General features: G+C 40.9%; 1 protein-coding gene across 1 annotated transcript in view; it reads right to left on the bottom strand.

The window, feature by feature from the left end:
* The window catches only part of ltk (leukocyte receptor tyrosine kinase), a 74,195-nt gene that overhangs the window by 31,268 nt on the left and 20,306 nt on the right, over nucleotides 1-22,621 (bottom strand). Inside the window, exons 2-4 of the mRNA XM_002933736.5 lie at nucleotides 5,256-5,354; nucleotides 4,744-4,896; nucleotides 4,026-4,236 (exon numbers count right to left, since the gene is read on the bottom strand). Coding sequence (XP_002933782.3) covers nucleotides 4,026-4,236; nucleotides 4,744-4,896; nucleotides 5,256-5,354 — 463 coding nt within the window. The remainder of the gene's footprint in view (nucleotides 1-4,025; nucleotides 4,237-4,743; nucleotides 4,897-5,255; nucleotides 5,355-22,621) is intronic.

Raw genomic sequence — 22,621 nt, 5'->3', positions numbered from 1 at the left:
TGTGTAGGGCAGTGTTTGCACCAGGTCTAGTGACGCACAGCAAGCAATCACCAGGTAGCATTTACTAGACACTTGTTTGAAAGCAAATATTTGATTGGTTGCTATGAGTAATTAGACCTGGTGCAAAGTGTGACTTTAATTACATTAGTCACAATATACTTCCACCGAGCCATTTCCAGTTGCATAGGTACCCATTAAAAATGATTTCTTTTTTGTTCTTGGGACTAGATAAATAATGGGAATGTTCCTGAATGCATCTTTCTGTTAGAACAATTAGCTTAAGGTAAAAGTACTACAAGCTATACAAGACTGTTATTCAGGTTGGAAGCCATAGAAATGAATTTGGCCCCCACCTAATATACAGTAATGACGAATGCAGATGATAAAACTGCCATAACCGACTACTGCATAATGTATAAACTTGACTTGTACAATTTTTAAAGAGTTCTTTATGTATTTACAGATTTTTCAAATCCATTCATGAGTGCATAATATCAAGTACAGCAAAAGATAAAAGAACCTGTCCCAAAGTTCCGGTTTTATACTAACAATGTCAAAGCCTACATAGACACTGGATAATTTACTATTCCCCCTGGCAGAAATGGAAGAGCACAAAAGGGTGCAACAGTGTACCCCTTAGCTTTTAGTCATAGAGCACTTGTGCCTGGGGGAATGGCTGCGCTATGCACCTTGCGCCGGATACAGAAATCAGACACCAGGAGCACCGTGCAGTCTCAGGAGGTGCAGGCCAGCTCTTTCCTTACCAGCTGCCCCATTGGGTAGGCCTGGGTCCTGTGCACACTGCCTTGCTCACCACTTAGAAGGCTTTTCTAATATTTAAGCACCCCCCTTACGCATTGTGTTTATGAGTTCTTTTATGTGTTCTAGCCTTCCTGACTGTGCAGATGTATATTGATATGGGCATGAATATTCATAAGTTAAATTCCAATTTAATGAGGCTTACACTTATGCTGAATTGCTGATCATATCTTATTTGTCTCATGTGGCCCTTGTGGATTAACATGTGCAAGTGCTCACGCATGTAAAGAATAGCATGAAGTAACACCTAATCCAGGGATTCAAAGCCCATTACCCTTTGGCCATTGATAAAATACCAGGGTGTAACAACAGGAGCAGAGCTGCCAGAGTTACTGTAAAGTTCAGGCTGCTGTACAGCTTCAATATATCTTTAAGAAAAAAAGTAATATGGGCTTCCATTAAAGATTTTACTCTGCCCCGGTACAAACTTGTTGTCACCTTGTCTTGTAATGTATGAGAAAATGATTTATGCAGAACAGAGAAAAACCTGCAAACTGGGAAAACAGAACCTTTGTTCACCTGAACCCATAATTATTACAGTTAACAAAATATAAAACTTTGAAAAGCTTCAATTTTATAACTGGATGGCCTGCAAGTTTAAATTCAGACATTTTTAAATTTCTTTTTAAAAAAATGAGGCTAACATCATTTCCAGCACAGACAGGGCATCTTGCAGGTTAGGATCTGGATATGATCAAAGTGTTTTGTTGGGGGGCAGTGGTGCTTCCAGTGAACAGCACAATGTGTCAATAACTATTTTCCTTCAATGGATGGGATTCCTTTCCATTATGACAGGTCATATTCTGAATGGGATTGACTTGTTTCCAAGTCGGTGAATCAGTGTGCAGAAGCAGTGACACCATAGTGCGACGTCAGTGGGAGTATTTTGGTCCCAGAGCTTCCTGACTTGCTGTTTAATACTATACGGTGATCAAAGACTCTTGCAGCACAGAGCCTGCACTGCAGTGAAGATCTGGGCAGCCTCTTCTGAGCCAATTCAATTTTATTAATGGAATCAGAAGCTTTGTGTCTTGCATAACAAGCCAAGACTGATCACTGCAGCAAGAACACTTTGTAAGGGGTGGGAGGAATAAAAGAAAAACACAAATCCCAGAATGCTCCGGCTATTGATCTTCTGTCAGCCCTGTATAAATAAGCTCACGCTATCTCACCTTGGAATAGCAAATTCATAGTATCTCTCACTGTGAAGTATAACTGTGCTGTTGACTGACTAGTTGAAACCCAGTATAGAGGGAAAGTTAAAGGGGAACTCCACCGAAACACAACTTAACCTTTTCAAAAAGAAAACACGATTTCAAGCAATTTTGCAATATACATCAATTGAAAAATATGCAGCTTTTTCATAATGTAATAACATGGCTTGGAACAGTTCCCTAAGCCTGATCCCTGTTCTTCTGCTGATATGGCTGACTACTTTGAGACTCAAAATGTAACAGTAGTCGAAAGTCTCCAAATCCCCCAAATCCCTGCACATGTGATGTCAATAAGGAAAAGAACATCACAATGCAATGCATTGTGGGTTATGTAGTTCCTGCATGCTGTAAGCTGTGGAGAAGTTGTTACAGTTTGTAACATCAGTGTTTTAGTCCCTCCTCCCCTGCCCGCATTTCAAATGATGCAGAAAGAGATCTGCTTTGCAGCTGTATTTCAGCATATACAATTAGTATTTATTCATACTGGAAAAAAGGAACAGATTACAGTGATAAGTATATTAAGGTTTTCTGTGTTGTATAACACATTTTAGTTTGGAAGCCGGATTTCCCCTTTAAAGTGGAACCAAGTAAGCTGCCCAAAATCTGCAATACAGAATACACTTTATGTATTGCTTGCAACTGACTTGGGAAACTGCATTGGGAAGACAGAATACTAATGCTGTGAGATGATTGCAGCAAGGAACACTTTCATAAGAAATTCAGAGGGATTCACTAAAATTTGATGCTATTTTGAGGACTCTAATTTGCTATCCAGAAGCTGCTGGCTCTTCTGTCTCCATAGTAGAACCCTGGCAATAGGCCTATTTTAAAATACATACTTTGCAAAGACAGTTTTGCCTCCATTACTATATAAACATGCTGGCTATTGAGTGGCATTACTACTGTCACATGACGGCTTTACACTGCTTTTGGAAACCTGTGGGAATTCATAAACCTTTCAAATCGGCAATTTTCACAGACAGAAGAGACTTGTAGTAGGACAAGTTAAGGGTCATTTACAGCTGCAAGCACAGTTGTGGTCACACAAATTTCCCTGCATTCAGCTGAGTAAAAAAATCCTATTGAAGGTATTCGCATAAAATAGTCACTCCTTTCACTTCCATATAGTGTTAGGCACTGATCAGTCCTCCCTGCCTCCAGTTCTGAATCAAGCTGTGCCTTTTGATGCAGGGGAATCATTGTGCTGATGCGGTAATGTTAATGCATTGGCGGAAATTGCTTGAGGCTCTACCTGGTGGCAATAACACTGTGTGCTCAATACTACACTGTGCCCACTGCACTTGCAGTTATAAATGACTCCCATTGTCTTTTTTTGGAAAACTGTGATTTTTGAAAAAACTTTCTTTTAAAAATAACTGTTTTCCACCACATGGAATACATGCTTAAAGGAACAGTAACATTAAAAAATAAAAATGTTTTAAAATAATTAAAATATAATGTACTGTTGCCCTGCACTGGTAAAAGTTGTGTGTTTGCTTCAGAAAGACTACTGTAGTTAATAGAAATAGCTGTTGTGTAGCCATGGGGGCAGCCATTTAAATTGAAAAAAGGAGAAAAGGCACAGGTTACATAAGAAGATAACAGATTACTGTGTAGAATACAATGGGAATCTATGCTACTTATCTGTTATCTGCTCAGTAACCTGTGCCTTTTCTCCTTTTTTCAATTTAAATGGCTGCCCCCATGGCTACACAGCAGGGTATTTATATAAACTGTAGTAATGTTTATGAAGCAAACACACAACTTTTACCAGTGCAGGGCAATAGTACATAATATATTGATTATTTTTATACACTTTCATTTTTTTGGTGTTACTGTTCCTTTAATACAGTAATGCTGTATGTTCATATGGCTGAACGAAAACTATACATTTGTTTGTTTTGGTTTTTTTTAAATACCAAATCTGTAGCAACAGTATTTGGCCAGATTCAGAGCAAAATCCATAATAATTATATGTGAGTTTAGTGTCACCTTTTGTTGACTGTTTTTTCCTTAAGTGAGAGTGGTAAGCTGGAATTTGCTTTGATATTGTGCACCATTGCTGTCATGATCGCATCTTCCTGTGAGTAAAGAACTAGTTCCAGTTGGCACATCTCAGAACCTGCAGTCAGAATTGGACTGAGAAGCCAAGTCACCGCGCAGTTCTCAGTAGACTGACTTGTATTGAGGAATAGTATTTCGTCTATAATGTGAAAAGAGAGCAGAGTCACAAAGAGTAGATAGTAAAACTGGGACCTAATCTAATCACGTTTGAACTGTTCAGCTCCACAACTCCCTAAGCCCACCATATCTAAAAAATACAGGATTCTGCGACAAGCTTCCACTATCTCTGTCTTATGTTACATAACCTTAAACTAGAACATTGAACTAAATGCACATATTGCTAAGGAACTAGTCAACTTAATTGTCTTTAGGACAGCCAAACTAAAATTAAATACTATGATTGGGAATGGATTCTGTGGTTTCACAAAAAAAATTGGACAAGTCTAAATCATAAATCATGTTTCCCTGAAACACAGTAATTAGGGCTTGCTTTGCCAAGAGGCCCCCCTCTTCCATATCCTACTGAGCTGAAACTCAAGCACTGTCTCCAGTGGAACAGTCTATGACATTCTCATGACATTGTAAGCAAAGGAGAAATGAACATTATACTACATTATTTAATCCCCCCATGGTCTTCTTGTTTTACCTTGTTTGTGTCTTGGTGTAGACTGACTTTCCAAGAGCTCCCTCTGTTTCTCAGATGCAAGTTCTCCAACTACTGTGTGCACCCAATGTGGCTTTCCGTCTCTTTTTATTGATGACACCCAGGGACAATGAATTTTAAAATCACAAGACTGTCCTTTAACGAGAGACCCCAGGTCAAAGTGAAACAGAAAAGGAACATGTTAGGTATTGATTACCATTACTTAAATAATTACATCATAATAAGTAATGAATAGTTATCAGTAAACCTTACTTTTCATGCCCCAGAACTGACAGCTAGAATGCCTGAAATGTGGCTACAGAAAAACTCCCAAAAATGTAAGCTGCAGTAAGCCCACAGTTCCTAAATAGCAAATGTAATTGATGAAGCACATTTTCATTTTGTGTTTTTTGCCCCTTTTAAAAGAGATTCAAAACCATATTTTAACATTCTCTACTCTTTTAATACCATCCTATACCAGCAGCAGCAAATATCAATAATACCCAAACACTTACCTAATTGTTCAACTTTCTCATCATCACTGACAGACTCGCTAGTAATGGGCAGGTTCAGTGACATTATGGATTCTGCATGGAGCCCTGAGCACAAATCCGCTGTGGCAAATAGAAAAAGGGGGGGCATAAATGCAAATGACAAGAAATTTAACCAGAATGCTCTCACACAGACACCACAATCAGTCACAAATACAAGAAGCAGCATGCTACAGGTCGATGATATAAATCTACCATATGATTTAAAGGCCACATTATACTGTAGAATTATTTCCTTTGCTTGTAGCAGCTAACGCTTCACAAAGTCCTCTTTTCTTAATATTTAACCAACAATTATTTTTAGCATTGTTTCATAAACACAAAGATGCGCAAATAAAAATATATTTAGTACGATACTGAGTATTAGAAATTACATTTGCTGAAGTGAAGTTCAAAAACAAATTTCACTATAAGGATCTCTGGATCTCTGGCAATAACTGAATGCTGGGAGGGATACAACACACTATGGATACCTGGTGTCAGCCCTTCTAGGACAATAATGCCATTGGTCTTTCAGGGTTTTACTGAAAATACTGAAATTCATACCAAATCCATGATAGATATACTAAACCAAACAAATAGAGCCATAGAATTCCTTCAATTAAATGTAGTACAATTTTCAAAGTCACTACAACAGGAAAATTACCCCTGCGACTCTTGGGGTTCACAAATTCAATAATACAGAGCTAATTTATGACCACAATTGTAGCTGTAGGGGTGGAAAAAGGAATAGTCATTGTGCAAATCAGAACCATTTATTAAAGGTACTTGTGCACAAAGCAGTTCCTTGTATTTCTGTATTGTTGAACGTGGCACCAATGCCTCCTGAATTGAGAACAAGTGTGCCTTTAAATGCAGGAGATCCCAGGAGCTGCAGCTACCTCAATGGTAATTATAGGGTTCCCACAGCGGCTTGCATCAACAGACACAGAGCACTTTAGAATTAAGTGCATTTTAATGCTGAGCACTGGAAATGATGATAATGAAAACTTTAAGATCAGTAGTGGCCAGTTTACATTGAAGTGCATTGCCGACAATTGTTTAAGGCACTTCTCCCCCAATTACACTAGAATTATGGGAAAAACACTGAACTGTGGGTTAAAAAAACATGCTGACTTGCACCTGAAATTCCCTTTTGCACACTGCACTTGTGCTTGTAAATGAGCTGGTATATTTTCTTATAATAAATGACACATGCATATTGCATCTCTGGAGAGTGCTTCTTTGGAGAATATATTTTGTACCTAGACTGATATTAATATTTTCTTAGATCACAGCCTTGGGTGAAAACCTAGATAATGTATTTTTCTTACAATTCTAAATCCCCTGTTCCTGTTCCTTTTTTGAACGGGGGGTTGACATTTGCAGATTTTTACAAGGTACCGAGTGCCAAACCCTACTGGGTATATTTACCTGTATAATTCTGAGGCCTAGAAATGCCAGAACACAATTATCTGCCCATTTTACTGCATCTTACAGCACACAGCTGGGCAAATACCTATATATTGACCTATAGAATTTTGACAACGAAACCAGAACACACAATTTTTGTCATCTTCAAAATGGATCTTCAGATTAAGGATTCAAAGTCCATAATAATAAAAATGTTTAGCTTTGCCCCAAAACAAAGACAGGTCAGACAACTAGATTTGTTGCTGATCTAGAGATGGGATGTCTGGTTCAAATGTGGACAGGTGGCAACCCTAGCTCTGTCTATAGTCTGCCCGATAGTCTAATCCTTTAATTAAAGGAGACATATCCTATAAAAATTAAGAATGTACCAGAGAATTATACTCCTCTAAATATAGAAGGAATGAGCTTTAAAAAGTTGTATTTCAGACTGATTTATTGAGAAATTCCACAAAAACTCCACTAGTCCTGCCCATCCGTTTCACTTCCTGCTGGCTGAATTCTCTGGATGAGCTGGGGAGCCGGCGGCCCTCCATACACTGTACTGTAGGATAGGAACCAATCAGCAGCTAGGCTGACCTGATAGGAAACTGAAGCCTGTCTGTGCTTGTATGACTGCAGGGCTGTGATTGGCTCTCCCCCTCCTACTGTGCTTCTGGCAGGGACCGTTAGGACACGCCCACTCTCCATTTCAAACTCGGACAGAGAACTGATAGGATCTATAGGGAGCTCCAATAAAGGGGCCATTGTTACAGATAGGATTAATTTTTAGCACAAAGGGAAACCAGCACCATATATTATTCATAATTGCCTACAAAATTAAGGTTTTTCCCATTTATCCAATATGTCCCCTTTAAAAGAAAGCGCTGAAATAAAGCAATGCCAATTTCTCATTTTTGACTGATTTGCTTTTTCCCCCTGTAATAATATAAAAATTACCTGTACTTGATGATAACTAAGCCATGTTAATAGAAAAAAATCATGGTGAGTATTGTAATTGTAACATTTTTCATTTATTGGCTAAATATTTGTTTGGGTTTCACAAGGCTGAAGCCCAGACAGACAGTTGAGGACTTGAACAGACCTGAGAAAAAACAAACTTTTCAGGTAAAAAAGAACAGGTGGTTGTGCTGATCTCTTCTGTACAGCCCCCCTCCCCCAAAGAAACAGGATAGTGGAAATATTTATTTTCAAAGTGATAAAAAAAAATCATAATAAATAATCACTAATAAGATAGAGAGAAGAAAGGAAAAAGGAGGAAAGGGAGATGATCAGCCACATTTTTTCACAACAAATGATGGGACTTAATCTAAACATGTTTTTGAAACCCAGTATTGCCCCAGTACCATAGTTACAGTACCTCCCAATACTCAAATGCCCCAACTTTTTACTTAAGAAAATCATAAAGCAGGAAATAGCCTTGTACCTTGCCTGTCTTTGTGGCCATATTATTAATGGTAGGAAGAGTTGTGTCACTGGGACTAATAGTACAGAAGGAACCTATTAAAATTGTCCTGTTATTTATTATTGTTATTATCTTTGATGGCAGGATATAGGGAGAGCTGTAAAAACACAAAAACATTTGTTTTGGACACATCTTACTTTTAGCTTTGATTTTTCTTAGTAACACAATATTGATCCTTTGCCAGCGTCTTAAAAGATATGTGGAGTTTCTCAGCTAATTAAGGTGGCATTTGGAGGTCTGTGAGCGCCAGTTGTTTTCAGAGCATCATTAGTCAGTGGCATTGCACTGAAGATTCGGGGGTCAGTCCTGTGAGGATTGAACCATTTAATATATGTTTTCTCATTGACCCAGAAGCGAAACCAAATCGAGAGGCTGTGATAAACCAGTCCTTTAATATATAGAATGATTCTAAATTCTTAATTTTAAATATTGGGGATATGGACACTAAAATAAGTTATAAACCACAACAGTTTACCTGGTGTCTGTGATAATCTGCACCTACAAAATGAATGGCACCCTATATTCTTTCATGTTTTGTTCCTTTGGGCCTTTCACTTAGAACTGCTGAATCTTTTAGCAAGTATTTTTCCAAAACTTCATCCATTTCATTTACAAAGCCAGTTTAAAAGGATGAGTTTGGGACAATTTATGGTTCTTTCACTCCACTCTCACTACTTTACATACGACCCAGTCTATACTCTTTCTCCTAACAGGCATTGGGTTTTAACAGGTACTGCCCGCTTACACTGCATTGGGATTCATTTAGTGGGTTGAACTTGATGTACTTCGGTCTTTTTTCAACCCAACTTAACTGTGTAACTGCTTGATGTGTAACATGATCCACTTAAAGGGTACCTGCCTTAAGAAGGAGTGTTTCCCTCACCAGAGGCCAGTGTCAATTGTCTTGCCTTGCATTCTGATCTGGAGAGACCTAAATGAACTCCTTTCTCCCCCCAGATGGCAATGGCAGCTCCATCATCTAATTAGGGTATATGAAATGTGACAAAATAAAGGTTTGGGCTGTTGTGGCTGAAGCTTTTTTTTCTAGGTGGGGACTACAAATATGTATATACAGGTATTAGTAATCTTGTACACATTTTTAAAAAATAGATTTAGAACCACCAGCGGATCTTCCGCTAGGGTTCTTAATAAAAGTCAGTGCATTGTAGTAGGTGACATCCCACTAGCGATGACGGGAAGAACAGTAAAAAGCCCTGCTGTAGTGTTATTATGAAGTTATATTCTTTGTAAAGTATATCTCCATCTCTTTGGATATTTATAGAGTTGTAATGATTTCTGCATCATTCAGATTTAATATATCATGCCTCTTGTCAATACAGACTAAAGGTAGGTCTCCGGCCTTTGCATACTGTGCTTTTGTTGAGTCGACTATATAAACAAGCCTTGATCAATCTTGACAGCCTAAGTGCCAGTAGATTACTATGGTGCCTTGAGCTTTTGATTTAACAAATAAGACATTTTCTATACAATTTCAATTTCAAATGTATTTATAACTCAAGTCTTTTTATTTATTTCAAAAATGTGTTGTGAAGGTTATAGCATAAAAATGATTTGTTTATAATATAACCCATACACATAATTCTCAAGGACTGTATTTTATTGCTCACATTGACTCAGAAGCCTTTATTACTGGTATTACTTCCCCATGAGCTTCTTTTTTATTAAAGGCAGCTCTAAAAGATGTCAAATCCAACAATCATTGTAAGTCATTGTCCGTATTGTCGCCATACATTTTTCTATGGATTTGTTAAGAACAGTTTTTTACTGATCATTTTTTTGCTCATTATAACATTATCCTAATGAAGCAAGCAGGACTGAGGTTTCATTTCAACAAAAAATGTTAAGCTTCATCTGGAATTAATATGTTACTATGTAAATAAAAGAATAAGGCCAAGTATTCAATGGTACCCTGATACTCTGGTACTTTGGTAGATACAAGTGACATTAGCTCAGTTTTAAAATACAGTGAAACCTCAATTTTACATGCGTTGATTTTAAATTCAACCCCATTTTACACTGTTTTTGTGGTCCCACCAATATATAATGCATAATGTATTTCCCTGATTTTACATTTTCCCACATTTTAGCCCATTTTTTCTGGTCCCCTGAAGAACATACAATGTGGATTCTACTGTATTCATTTCCATTGAACATGTATTCCTTCTTTGTTTTTTCTAAAGAACTGTGTCAAGAAATGTATAACTATATTGTATCAACTGCCTTTTCCTTGGCCAAAGTTCTACTTATCATAGAATATTGTTAGATCCATTTGACGTTAAAAAACATGCTGAGTATTTGACAGCTGCTTCTGTTCTTAAATGTCAAGGACAAAACAACTGTGTTAATTAAAACATAACATCCCATTCAAGTAAACGTTCTATGAATGAACAAAATAAATATTTTAGTTGCAAGAGCATTTTATTGCAGCAAACCTAACAAAGATGATACTCACAGGACCTCGTTTTGTATCTGGAGATATACAGCCTCATTTATTAAACTATGTGCCAGATGCACAAAAGAAATGCCAGATGCCAGATGCACAAAAGAAATGATTAAAAAAATTGTTGGAGTAAATTTTATTCCTATTTAGAAATAGATTTTGATCTACTTTTGGGGCAAGTGATAATAATGGGGGATTTTAATTACCCTGATATTGACTGGGGCAATAGTACTGCCAGGACAGTAAATGGGTTTATAAACTTGCTGCATGACAACTTTATGTCACAGGTTGTTGAGGAGCCAACCAGGAACCATGCTATACTAGATCTAGTGATCTCTAATGACCCAGAACGTATAGCAAATGTGCAAGTGGTTGAACCCCTGGGTAATAGTGACCATAATGTTATTTCATTTAATGTTTGGTGCAGGAAACAAATTTACACGGGGGCAAAAAAGACACTGAATTTTAGGAAGGCAAATTTTAGCTCCTTAAGGGCAGCGCTTCAGGGCATAGATTGGGGCATTATGTTTTCTGATAAAAACACAGAGCAGAAATGGTTGTCATTTAAAATGATATTAAATCATTACTGTTCTCAATTTATTCCATTAATAGGAAAAAGTAGAAGTGTTAAGAATCACCCCATGTGGCTTAACTCTGAGGTAAAGAAGTTAATAGGGAAAAAAAGGAAAGCTTTTAAGAAATATAAGTCAGAGGGGACAGTAGCTGCGTTTAATGATTATAAACACTATAACAAGTGTTGTAAAACAGCAATCCGGAAGGCAAAGATAGAAAATGAGGAGCGCATCGTGGCCGAGGCCAAGACTAACCCCAAAAAGTTTTTTAAGTATATTAATAGTAAAAAGATGCAGGTTGAGGGTGTGGCCCCATTGAGTTATAGTAACAATATGGTTACAGCGGATACAGAAAAGGCAGATGTGCTTAACCAGTTCTTTTCTTCTGTGTATACAGTAGAGGAGCCAGTGGGCCAAGTCCCACCCAATAGCTGCACTGTTGCCTCAGCTCCAACTACACAGTGGTTGGCACAGGATATGGTGCATAAAGGGTTACACACGATAAATGTAAACAAGGCACCTGGGCCAGATGGAATACACCCTCGGGTACTGAGAGAGCTAGGGGCAGAATTGCAGTGGCCCTTGTTTCTGATATTCTCAGACTCTCTTTCATCAGGTATGGTACCTAGGGATTGGAAGAAGGCGAATGTCATTCCCATATTTAAAAAGGGAGTAAGATCTCAGCCTGGCAATTATAGGCCTGTAAGTTTGACATCCGTGGTGGGCAAGTTATTTGAAGGCTTGTTAAGGGATCACATTCAAAATTATGTAGTGGAGAATGGCATTATGAGCAGTAATCAGCATGGCTTTATGAAGGACAGGTCATGTCAGACCAATTTAATTGCTTTTTATGATGAGGTAAGTAAGAAGCTGGACAGTGGGGATGCAGTAGATATAATCTATTTGGATTTTGCCAAAGCATTTGATACCGTTCCCCACAAACGACTGCTTTCTAAACTAAGGTCTATTGGTCTTAGTGAAGTCGTTTGCACATGGATAGAAAACTGGCTACAGGATCGGGTACAGAGGGTGGTTGTTAATGGCACATTCTCTACTTGGAGTAAGGTTCTCAGTGGGGTCCCTCAGGGTTCTGTACTGGGTCCACTTTTGTTTAATTTGTTCATAAATGACTTAGGGGAGGGTATTATAAGTAATGTATCAGTGTTTGCAGATGACACAAAACTCTGCAGACCAGTCAATTCTATCCAGGATGTGACATCCCTGCAGCAGGATCTTGACCAACTGGCAATCTGGGCAGCTAAGTGCAGATGAGATTTAATGTGGATAAATGTACGGTCATGCACCTGGGATGTAAAAATATGCAAGCCCCGTATACCCTTAATGGGACTGCACTAGGCAAATCCATAATGGAGAAGGACCTTGGAGTCCTTGTAGATAATAAACTTGACTGTAGCAAGCAATGCCAGGCAGCAGCTGCAAGGGCAAACAAGGTTTTGAGCTGTATTAAAAGGGGTATAGATTCACGGGAGGAGGGGGTTATTCTTCCCCTTTACAGAGCGCTGGTAAGGCCCCATCTAGAATATGCTGTTCAGTTCTGGTCTCCAGTGCTCAAACGGGACATTATTGAGTTAGAGAGGGTCCAGAGAAGGGCAACTAAGCTGGTAAAGGGTATGGAAAGTCTCAGTTATGAAGAAAGACTGGCCAAGTTGGGTCTGTTTACACTGGAGAAGAGACGCTTAAGAGGTGACATGATAACTATGTATAAATATATAAAGGGATCATATAATAACCTTTCTAATGTTTTATTTACCAGTAGGTCCTTCCAACGGACACGAGGGCACCCACTCCGTTTAGAAGAAGGGAGGTTCCATTTAAATATTCGGAAAGGTTTTTTTACAGTGAGAGCTGTGAAGTTGTGGAATTCCCTCCCCGAATCAGTCGTGCTGGCTGATACATTATATAACTTTAAGAAGGGGCTGGATGGATTCTTAGCAAGTGGGGGAATACAGGGGTATGGGAGATAGCTCTCAGTACAAGTGAGGGAATACAGGGGTATGGGAGATAGCTCTCAGTACAAGTGAGGGAATACAGGGTTATGGGAGATAGCTCTCAGTACAAGTGAGGGAATACAGGGGTAGGGGAGATAGCTCTCAGTACAAGTGAGGGAATACAGGGTTATGGGAGATAGCTCTCAGTACAAGTGAGGGAATACAGGGGTAGGGGAGATAGCTCTCAGTACAAGTGAGGGAATACAGGGTTATGGGAGATAGCTCTCAGTACAAGTGAGGGAATACAGGGGTAGGGGAGATAGCTTCAGTACAAGTGAGGGAATACAGGGGTAGGGGAGATAGCTTCAGTACAAGTGAGGGAATACAGGGGTATGGGAGATAGCTCTCAGTACAAGTGAGGGAATACAGGGGTAGGGGAGATAGCTTCAGTACAAGTGAGGGAATACAGGGGTAGGGGAGATAGCTCTCAGTACAAGTGAGGGAATACAGGGGTATGGGAGATAGCTCTCAGTACAAGTGAGGGAATACAGGGGTATGGGAGATAGCTCTCAGTACAAGTGAGGGAATACAGGGGTATGGGAGATAGCTCTCAGTACAAGTGAGGGAATACAGGGTTATGGGAGATAGCTCTCAGTACAAGTGAGGGAATACAGGGGTAGGGGAGATAGCTCTCAGTACAAGTGAGGGAATACAGGGTTATGGGAGATAGCTCTTAGTACAAGTTGATCCAGGGACTGGTCCGATTGCCATCTTGGAGTCAGGAAGGAATTTTTTCCCCTCTGCGGCAAATTAGAGAGGCTTCAGATGGGGTTTTTTTTCCTTCCTTTGGATCAACTAGTAGTTAGGCAGGTTATATATAGGCATTATGGTTGAACTTGATGGACATATGTCTTTTTTCAACCCAACTTACTATGTTACTATGTTACTTGTGTTATAGAACTAGAACACCAGATGGGCAGATGCACATAGGCATCCCACTCCCTAATTATCCCCTAATTTGTGTGCCATTCAGATGTACAATTTAGGGAGCAGAACCAGTTACAAGTCACAATGGGACACTGTTCCTTCTGGTCTGTGCCCGCCCACACTATGCCCCCTACCTCAGATTTATCCAGTATGAAGTGCAGCCAAACCCCAGCTACAAGCATTCTCTGCATGAGCACTAAGGGGTGAGTTTGATCCCTTCAATGGAAGGGAACTTGAACTTCTGCCTGGGCTAATAGTAAATAGTCTTTTTTTTTTTTTAACCTTTAATATTTACCAAATAGTGCTCCCAGCTGCCATTCACCCCAATGAATAACAGTAGAAATTGTGTTTCAGACTGGCGACAGTTGCCATTTACACTTACCTACCAACATGTGTCCCCCCCAAAGAGGAATAATTTAGGACACCCCTTTGTCTTCTCCAGCCATGTCCAATTACAGCTCACTGAAACTCTGCTCACTTTTAGGCAAACCCAGTCCATTTCAGGGTTCAGGGCTGTCCCAAAGAAAATAGGAGGTATGTTGTTCTTAAGTAGCTTTTAGGGGCAGATTTATTATGCTGTCCAAAACACTGTGACAAAATTCGGCACACATCGAAAGGCTTCACCGCGTAAAAAAACGGCATAAAATCTGTGTTTTTTTATGTGTCTTTTCTTCTGCCGGAACTTACGTGAAAAAACAAATCTGGGGTTTGGATGGCAAACTTCTCCTTTTATTTTACACGGCTTTTTAAACCTTTTTTTTGGCAAATTTCATTTTACACAGCATAATAATTAGGCCTCTTAGAGTTATCCTTTCTTTCTCAGAAAATATTACATTTACCTTTTACACTTCTCTGCCTCATTTCTATTGCTACCTGTCACTTTCTAGTTCTGTCCTTCATACCTCTGATTCCTGTTGCTTTAATTACTTTCATTTTCTCTTATTCATTTTACTCACCAAGCCACAGGAGGATTTGGATGTTAGCCTCCATGACAGGTACAACTGTAGGAGTTAAAATTATGAAAAGAATTATACCTGTGGTTTAATAATACTCGTGTCAATGTCTTGGCATGACTGCCAGGTTCTGAACATGTCAGATTTGCTGAAGAAATAAAAAACCTACACTGTCCCACTCCCAACAAATGTCAATGTGAGCAGTACATGGATAATTAAGGGGAGCAGACAATTTCAGATGAGAATATAACATTACATAGCAGAAGTTACACACACATGTAGATTTGTTTGAGGGTAATGTTGTTCTTGGCCGCTGCTGTTGATTTAGTTGCCTCAGTAAATGCAATATGGGTGGGCTTAACTAATGTTCCTTTAGGGTGCTGTAGGCTCTATGACTAGCTGCATAGGAATTCTACAGAACAAATATATGCATTGTGAATATTTGGAGTTATAATTAGACATCACAGAATTCAATGGGCACTTTAAAGTGGTGATTTTTAGGGCAGGGTCAAGTCAAAAGTTTCCAGCTTCCTACAATGTCTCTCGGTATTCTCACAGTTTTCTATCGGTAGAATTATATTAAAATATCACTTTTATTACATTTAAAAATAATTTGAAAATCCCTGCCTTTCCTGGAAACAAGTGTTATTTTAATGTCTTTTTGTATTATTGGTTGTTACGGGTAATAAATAAGTAGAAATATCAGACAGTGGTCAGTGACTGCTCTGAAAAGGAATGTTTCGGTAACTCAGCATGGACCTATGGATGCATCAGAATAAAAATACAGGAAAGGGTATCTGGCCTAAAGCCAGTATCAAAGTCTGAAAATAATCATATTTTAGCAGTGAATGAGGCCCAGCAACCAGCCTCTTATTTAGGTCAGCCCAGAATTACTCTAATTGCTTATCCACAGCTAGAACACAAAACTTCAGCAGCAAGAATCTTCCTTGTCTACAGTTGGCAGAAAGCATCAGTCAACAACTGTCACTGGTATCAGAGTTATACTGTGAGATTACCTGGTGGTGTAGCGGGGCAGCAGCGGGGACGCGCCAATAAGTAATTTGCACCGTTCTGCGCCAAAAGATGACGCACCGCGTGATGTTATCTTTGGCGCGAAAGTTCAAATATAAAAACCCCTGCGCCCAGTGATTCATTGCCTGTTTTAGGTCTATAGTCATAGTTCCTGGGTGTGTTTTGTTATTGCCTTCTGTTACCAACCTCTGCCTGTTATTGACCTTGATTGAACTCTGCCTGAATTGACCATTGCCTGTTATTTGACATAGATTGAACTCTGCCTGGACTGACCATTGCCTGCAACTTGACCTTGCTCATATTCTACCTCACCGAACTCCTGCTAGTACCCTCTGCATTGGTGTTTCCTCCTGCCTTCCCCTTTGCTACGACTTGGCCCCTTTGCTTGCCCAGAACCCTCGTCCTGTTCCTCTCGCATTAAAACCTGGCGGCATCTGAGTAGCTGAGGTCTCCTCCCAAGCCAAAGGCGGTTGCTATAGGCAGAACAGCGACACGTTGGTTGTGGGTTTAGGGTGCCAGTCGTGGCTTGTACATAAACAACATACAGAGATTTATCAGTTAAAGAAAACTGGTCCATGCGCAGTTATGTTTCTATCCTCTATTGATATTTCATAAAGAGCATTAAAAACCACAGAAAGCTGCAAACAGGTGGATCTGACAGCTTTTTGCTTGAGTTGTGTGTGAGCTTAATGGGTCCATTAGAGAAACATTTTGATGGAGTCCCTGGAAATTGAATTAGGGAAAGTCCCTGAAATACATGACGCAGAATGAAATTAGGAAGAAAATGTAAAGGGAAACAAGCAAGCATGCGTGGGTGAAATTAAAAGGCTGTAATATTACTGCAGGAAATGCCCATCATGAACAGGAGCTGGTTATTAGGAGGCACAACTTGATAACAATGTAGGCTGGAAAGAAGCAGAATAGAGACACAAACCCACGTTTGTAATAAACGGCACAAAATATAAATGCTACCTGTTGATTGGTTGCTATAAGTGACTAGAAACCTTTTATTATTTTACCCCATGATAATTAGAGAAAAAAAATCCAAAGTAAGTAAATCAAACGATTTATCAAATTGGTTAGAATAGATCCATCTATAACATAATAAAAGCTAATGCTATGGTATGATATGCAAAACACCAGAGATACAATAATAGTCACACACAGTGATATATATTGTGTGATGATTATTGTATTTTTGTATTTTGCTTTTAATACCTTGTTACACTACAGAAGTAGAAATGTTGATGAAGGTTGCTTGTACGTGTGTGTGTTTCTATATATACACATTTATCATTTCACAGAACACTTCTTGGAGTCCTCTAGGTAAAGATGAAGGAGAAAAGATGTCAATACATTTCCAATCCTGTTCCGCATTTTAGTTTGGTATTCCAAGCTGAACGTGCTATTGATTCATACTCAAACGTGTAATCTTATAACTTGGAAGGTTTTTAATCAGGACTACAGTGTAATAATTGTGATTTATTGTTTATAGTGCAACAGCACATTGCCTTAAAAGGGAAATATACTGGGTTTACTAGTAGGGATCTTGATTATTTTCTCTAAAAGAGACAGAATAGCTGCAGGTAGTTTTGATTTCACAGACTATTTCTTCTCTGAATTTTTCAGTTGAATGTACTGAGTATCTGGGAAAGATGCCTTTTTGTTGCAACAACAGTAGTTTGCTTTTTAGATAGCAATAGAACATCCCAATCTGTTGCATAAAAAGATGGCACCATTCTCTCAAAATCTGCAGATAAAACCTTAGTCCAGCCAAGCAATATGATAAGCACCTCTCATATAAATGCAAATATATATTAAAGGAATATTCTACTTCTATTCTGTCCATTTAAGAGCAATGAAATGAAACATTTTTTTTATTTATACAGCCATGAAATCTTGAGGGATTGTTAACAAAGAATTCTTATTTCCTATCAGCCCCTGACTTGCTGCAGTCTAATCTACCAACCGCAGCCACACTAGAATCAGTTTAATAAAAATACAGTTAACCTGCCATTATGAGTTTTTGGCCTGTGAGATGAGACCAGCTTATCATAGGCAAAGCCTCACAAAGAAAGTAAAAATAAAAAAAAATATGCAAATTCACAGCAGAGAGTGCCCATTAAAGGAGAAGGAAAGGTAAAAACGAAGTTTTATCAGAAAGATCTATGTAAATCCAGCCATAAGCACTTACAGAAACGCTGCTCTGAGTCCTCTATCAAAAGAAACACAGGATTTCTTCTCTCTTTTTTTTGTAAACATGATGTTTCAGTGTCTGACTTCCTCTCTAAGAAACATCCTTAATTCCCGTGGCCAGAGCCTGCGCAGTTCTCTCCTCTCTCCTGCTCCCCCCCCACAAGAATGCTAAGAACTCTCTCCCCCCTCCCTTAGGAATGTGGATCTGAGCTATAATGGTTAGACTGCAGACAGGAAGCTACTTAAAATGGCAGCTGCTGTCTTAAGCAAAGGGAGAAAGCTTCTAGGGCTGTTTACTCAGGTATGGCAATGGTTTCTGCAGAATAAATATAGCATTCGATAGCGTTACATATTTTTACATTATTTCATTATTCTCGGCAACAGTGAAACAGTACCTTATACTTGATCCTAATTAAAATGAATCCTTATTGGAGGCAAAACAATCCTGTTGGATTTACTAATTACTTTTTATCAGACTTAAGGTATGGAGATCCAAACAACAGAAAGATCCCTTACAAGGAAAACCCCAGGTCCTGAGCTTTCTGGATAACAGATCCCTTACCTCCATTTTCCTTTAGTGTTAGCTCTGAGGCCTATGCAATTAGCAGTACATGAAATCTTATGTTCATACTAATTTAACTACCAAGAGGGCCAAAAACGCCCAAAATGCCCAAAATGCCTTCCACTATGAGAATCGCCATAGCTAGCACAAATACTTGAAGTGACTCTCACATGGAAACACAACAGTGCCTTTCTCATGTAATATTATCCATAGCACTTGCATTATTTTTTTTATTTAGACAATGTACTTTCTTTTCTATTTTCTTCTATTTTGTATTGTGGTATTTTTTTAGATATATTTTTAAAATACAGGTATCGGACCCCTTATCCGGAAACCCGTTATCCAGAAAGCTCCGAATTACGGAAAGCCCGTCTCCCATAGACTCCATTTTAATCAAATAATTCAGAATTTTAAAACTGATTTCCTTTTTTTATGTAGAAATAAAACAGAACCTTGTAATTGATCCCAACTAAGATATAAATAATCCTTATTGGATGCAAAACAATCCTATTGGGTTTAATTAATGTTTTATTAATTTTTTAGTAGACTTAAGGTATGGAGATCCAAATTACGGAAAAACCCCTTATCTGGAATACCCTTGGTCCCGAGCATTCTGGATAATGGGTCCTATACCTGTGTAGCCCACTTTATGATTATATGTGGCACTACCTGCTGATAAGGTACTATACTTGGCGCTTTCAGGAGTCCTGAGCCCCGCTTACTTTGGGGAACAGCTGTTACTTTATACTTTGGCGTGCCTCCACCCAGAATAGGGATAGAATGAACTATAACTCCCCTCCTGGGACCTAATACTGTACTGCAGTGTGAGGACTCCCAACACTCCTGGCACCTTGCCCCCTCCCTGGGGTAGTTGCTTACCAGGCAGGTGGATCCTCCAGATATGCAGAGACAGGACACTGGATTGATGTTTAACCAGTGGAACTTATTTATTGTACAGATGTATTAGACAGGCAGGTTGCATACAGGAGCAATGAGGCAGTCAGGGTATACTCCCTCTTCCTTAAGAGACCCTCTCTCCACAAGATATTAGCAGTACTGCACGCCAGATGATTCCCTTTAGGGGTTCCCTCCGGTACTTCTCGCCAGAAGCCCCTCTCTAGGGCACTTCCCGGTACTCCCGCCAAGCGGACACCCCCTCAGCAGACCTCACCCCGGTACTTCCACTTAGATACCCCTGGATTAGGCTAATCTCCTATACTTAACACTTTATACCCTGACTCCAGCTATGAGTGCTGGTGGATCTTAATCCATTACACCTCCTGTCGGGGCCACGCTGCCCAACTAGATAACCTGTCTCCCACTCCTAGAGTGATCTATAACAATTCTCTAACTGTCTAATGCTAACCTGTGGTATACCTCTTATCCAAGAGGGGTCCCAGGCTGAAAGACCTGAAGGCACATGGCTGCACAGCCTTATATACTGTGTGCACCCTGTGGCCTAACTATTGAACTGCAGGGAAGCTAACTCCCTGTTAACCCTTATAGTGCCAAACCACCCAAGGTGTCCCACTACTAAAGTGTTACCCTCCCTGGGGCCTATCCTGGGGGCAACCAACCTAGGGGACCCAAATTTTAGGGAACCCTACATTCTCCCCCTTGACAAAAAATGTCACCTCCTGGCTGACATACCTTTAACCAAACATATACATTTTACCCACACATATCTTATACCAAATCACTTCTTCCACAGTTCCTCGCGGTGTCTGCGCCGAAACCTGTATTACCTGGGAAAGAAACAGTAAACACAATTTTACCTTTCCCCCACCCCAAAGTCTTGGTATAAGTCCCAGAGAGTCTTTTCCCTGTAAGAAATTTCACACATAAACTCAGAAATGCACAGGACAATTATTTCTCAAAGAACAAAAGAATTTTTATTGAACTGCTCCTGTACTCCCTCCTCCTCCTTGAGGGAGTCCATACCCCCTGGTGCTCATCACCTCCTGGGGTCTTCCACCAACGGGTGGGGATAGTCGACATAAGTGGCAGCTCCAGCCGGCAGCTGCCGGGCCCTCCTTAGGCCATAACTTTGGTGGGGCTTTTACCCCTCAACAGAAGAACGGCTCCCCCTTCACTTGGGAGAAGTGGCAGGCAGTCCAAGCCTCCACCTACTGGACAAACAAGGTAATCTGTTTTCCTCTGAGTGCCCCCTTCACACGAGATACGTGAAGTGCTGCTTGACATCCTCATACGGAATATAGTACCTAGGATGTGGCTTTTCCACCATGCGGCCACTCTCCAGAGTGTCCTCAATGCTAAAATAGCGGGGTTTGGGATTGTACTTCCCACAGCTCTGCACTGCATGTTTTAGTACGGTGCGGCCCCACCACCATTCCTGCTCAGTGGCCCGCACAAATTTCCAAGCCTGCCTGCGCTTGGCTCTGTCAGAACTGCTTAAGATATTTAGGGGCATCTTTTTCTTTCTCTGGATCTCCTCCACGACCCACTCTTCCAGCATATGGCCCATCCTCTCGTATACCCACAAGGGGGCATAGGGCATATAGTAGCCCCACATCATGTGCACCCTAAAATTTATCACCCGCTGGATTCGGGACACGGAGCGGAATACTGCTGGGTCTGCCTGTCCAGGCAGCACCCAAAACTGCTTTTCCTCCTGTGGGCTTATTTTGGGAGGTGCCACAAAGCTGGAAGGGGAAGCAAACATAGGGCCCACGTCTGCTGTGGCCTCTTCCCCAGAGTCATCACCCCCTGGGGTGTACTCGCTAGATGAGGGAACCCCCCCCCTGTGATAGGAAGGTGGCCGCCGGTCAATTGGGGCATCCCTCAGGGACTGTAAGTAGGATGGCGGGGCAAGGACTTCCTCCTGGCCCGTCTCAGAGGGGGCTGGTGATGGGGGCCCCATGAATTCTTCCCACTCTTTATCCCTGGTGCCCTGGTAACGCCCCCGCCTGGGTCCCCGCCGGTTCTTTCGGCCCCTAGAGACAGTAGCCTGGGTAGCATCACCCCCAGCCAGCACATCGGGCCTAACCCAAGAGTCACTCAGGGTCCCCGGGTTACTCACCGCCTCGTCGGCCGCAGCTTCCACCACCGGCGCAGTATCTTGTTGTGCGTCGGCGGGAGCGCAGGCCCCTTCCAGGTCGGTCTCTTGCTCAAAAGGGTCCCCCTCTAGCTCAGGGTTGGCGGCCGCCTCCGGTGATTCTGGGGTCCCTTCCTCCTCCTCTCTGAGGGATAGCTCATCGCAGGCGTCAGTCAAGGCGTCCACTTCTATTTCCTGGGCTCCCCGGGGCCCAGCCCCAAACGGCCCACTCCAATAGGGCCTCTCGCATGTTGAGCAATTCGCTCCTGGGTGTTTCATGGAGCCGAATGATTCCATCTCGCATCCGCCGCAGAGGGGCACCATCCACCGCAGGGACTCATCCACTTCCATTTCTGCGAAGCTGCCGGACCAGATGTACCGCCGCCCGGTGTCGCGCAGTTTCACCGCTGTGCGTCTCTGTGCCCCAGCCATAGTTGGGGATCCTTGTCCAGGGAGTAGCGGTTTACTTAAGTTAGGCATCGCTGGTGTCGCAGTTGCTGGTCAGAGCTCCTCACACTAGCTTAGCCAAACTCACTCTGGCAAAGTTCCAAAATGGCCGCGGTGACGTCACCGCCCAAGTCGCGCCCCCTTTCTTTGGCGCACTTTCCCAGCCACACGGTTGGCTAAACGCTCTAAGGGGCGGCTCCAACCATCAGGAATGTTCTGCCTCCTCCTTCTCACGGGGCTT

Source organism: Xenopus tropicalis, chromosome 8 (assembly GCF_000004195.4).
Source record: "Xenopus tropicalis strain Nigerian chromosome 8, UCB_Xtro_10.0, whole genome shotgun sequence".
NCBI classification, from domain to species: Eukaryota; Metazoa; Chordata; class Amphibia; order Anura; family Pipidae; genus Xenopus; species Xenopus tropicalis.
The sequence above is the reverse complement of the archived record's forward strand: the minus strand, read 5'-3'. Positions and strand labels throughout refer to the sequence as shown.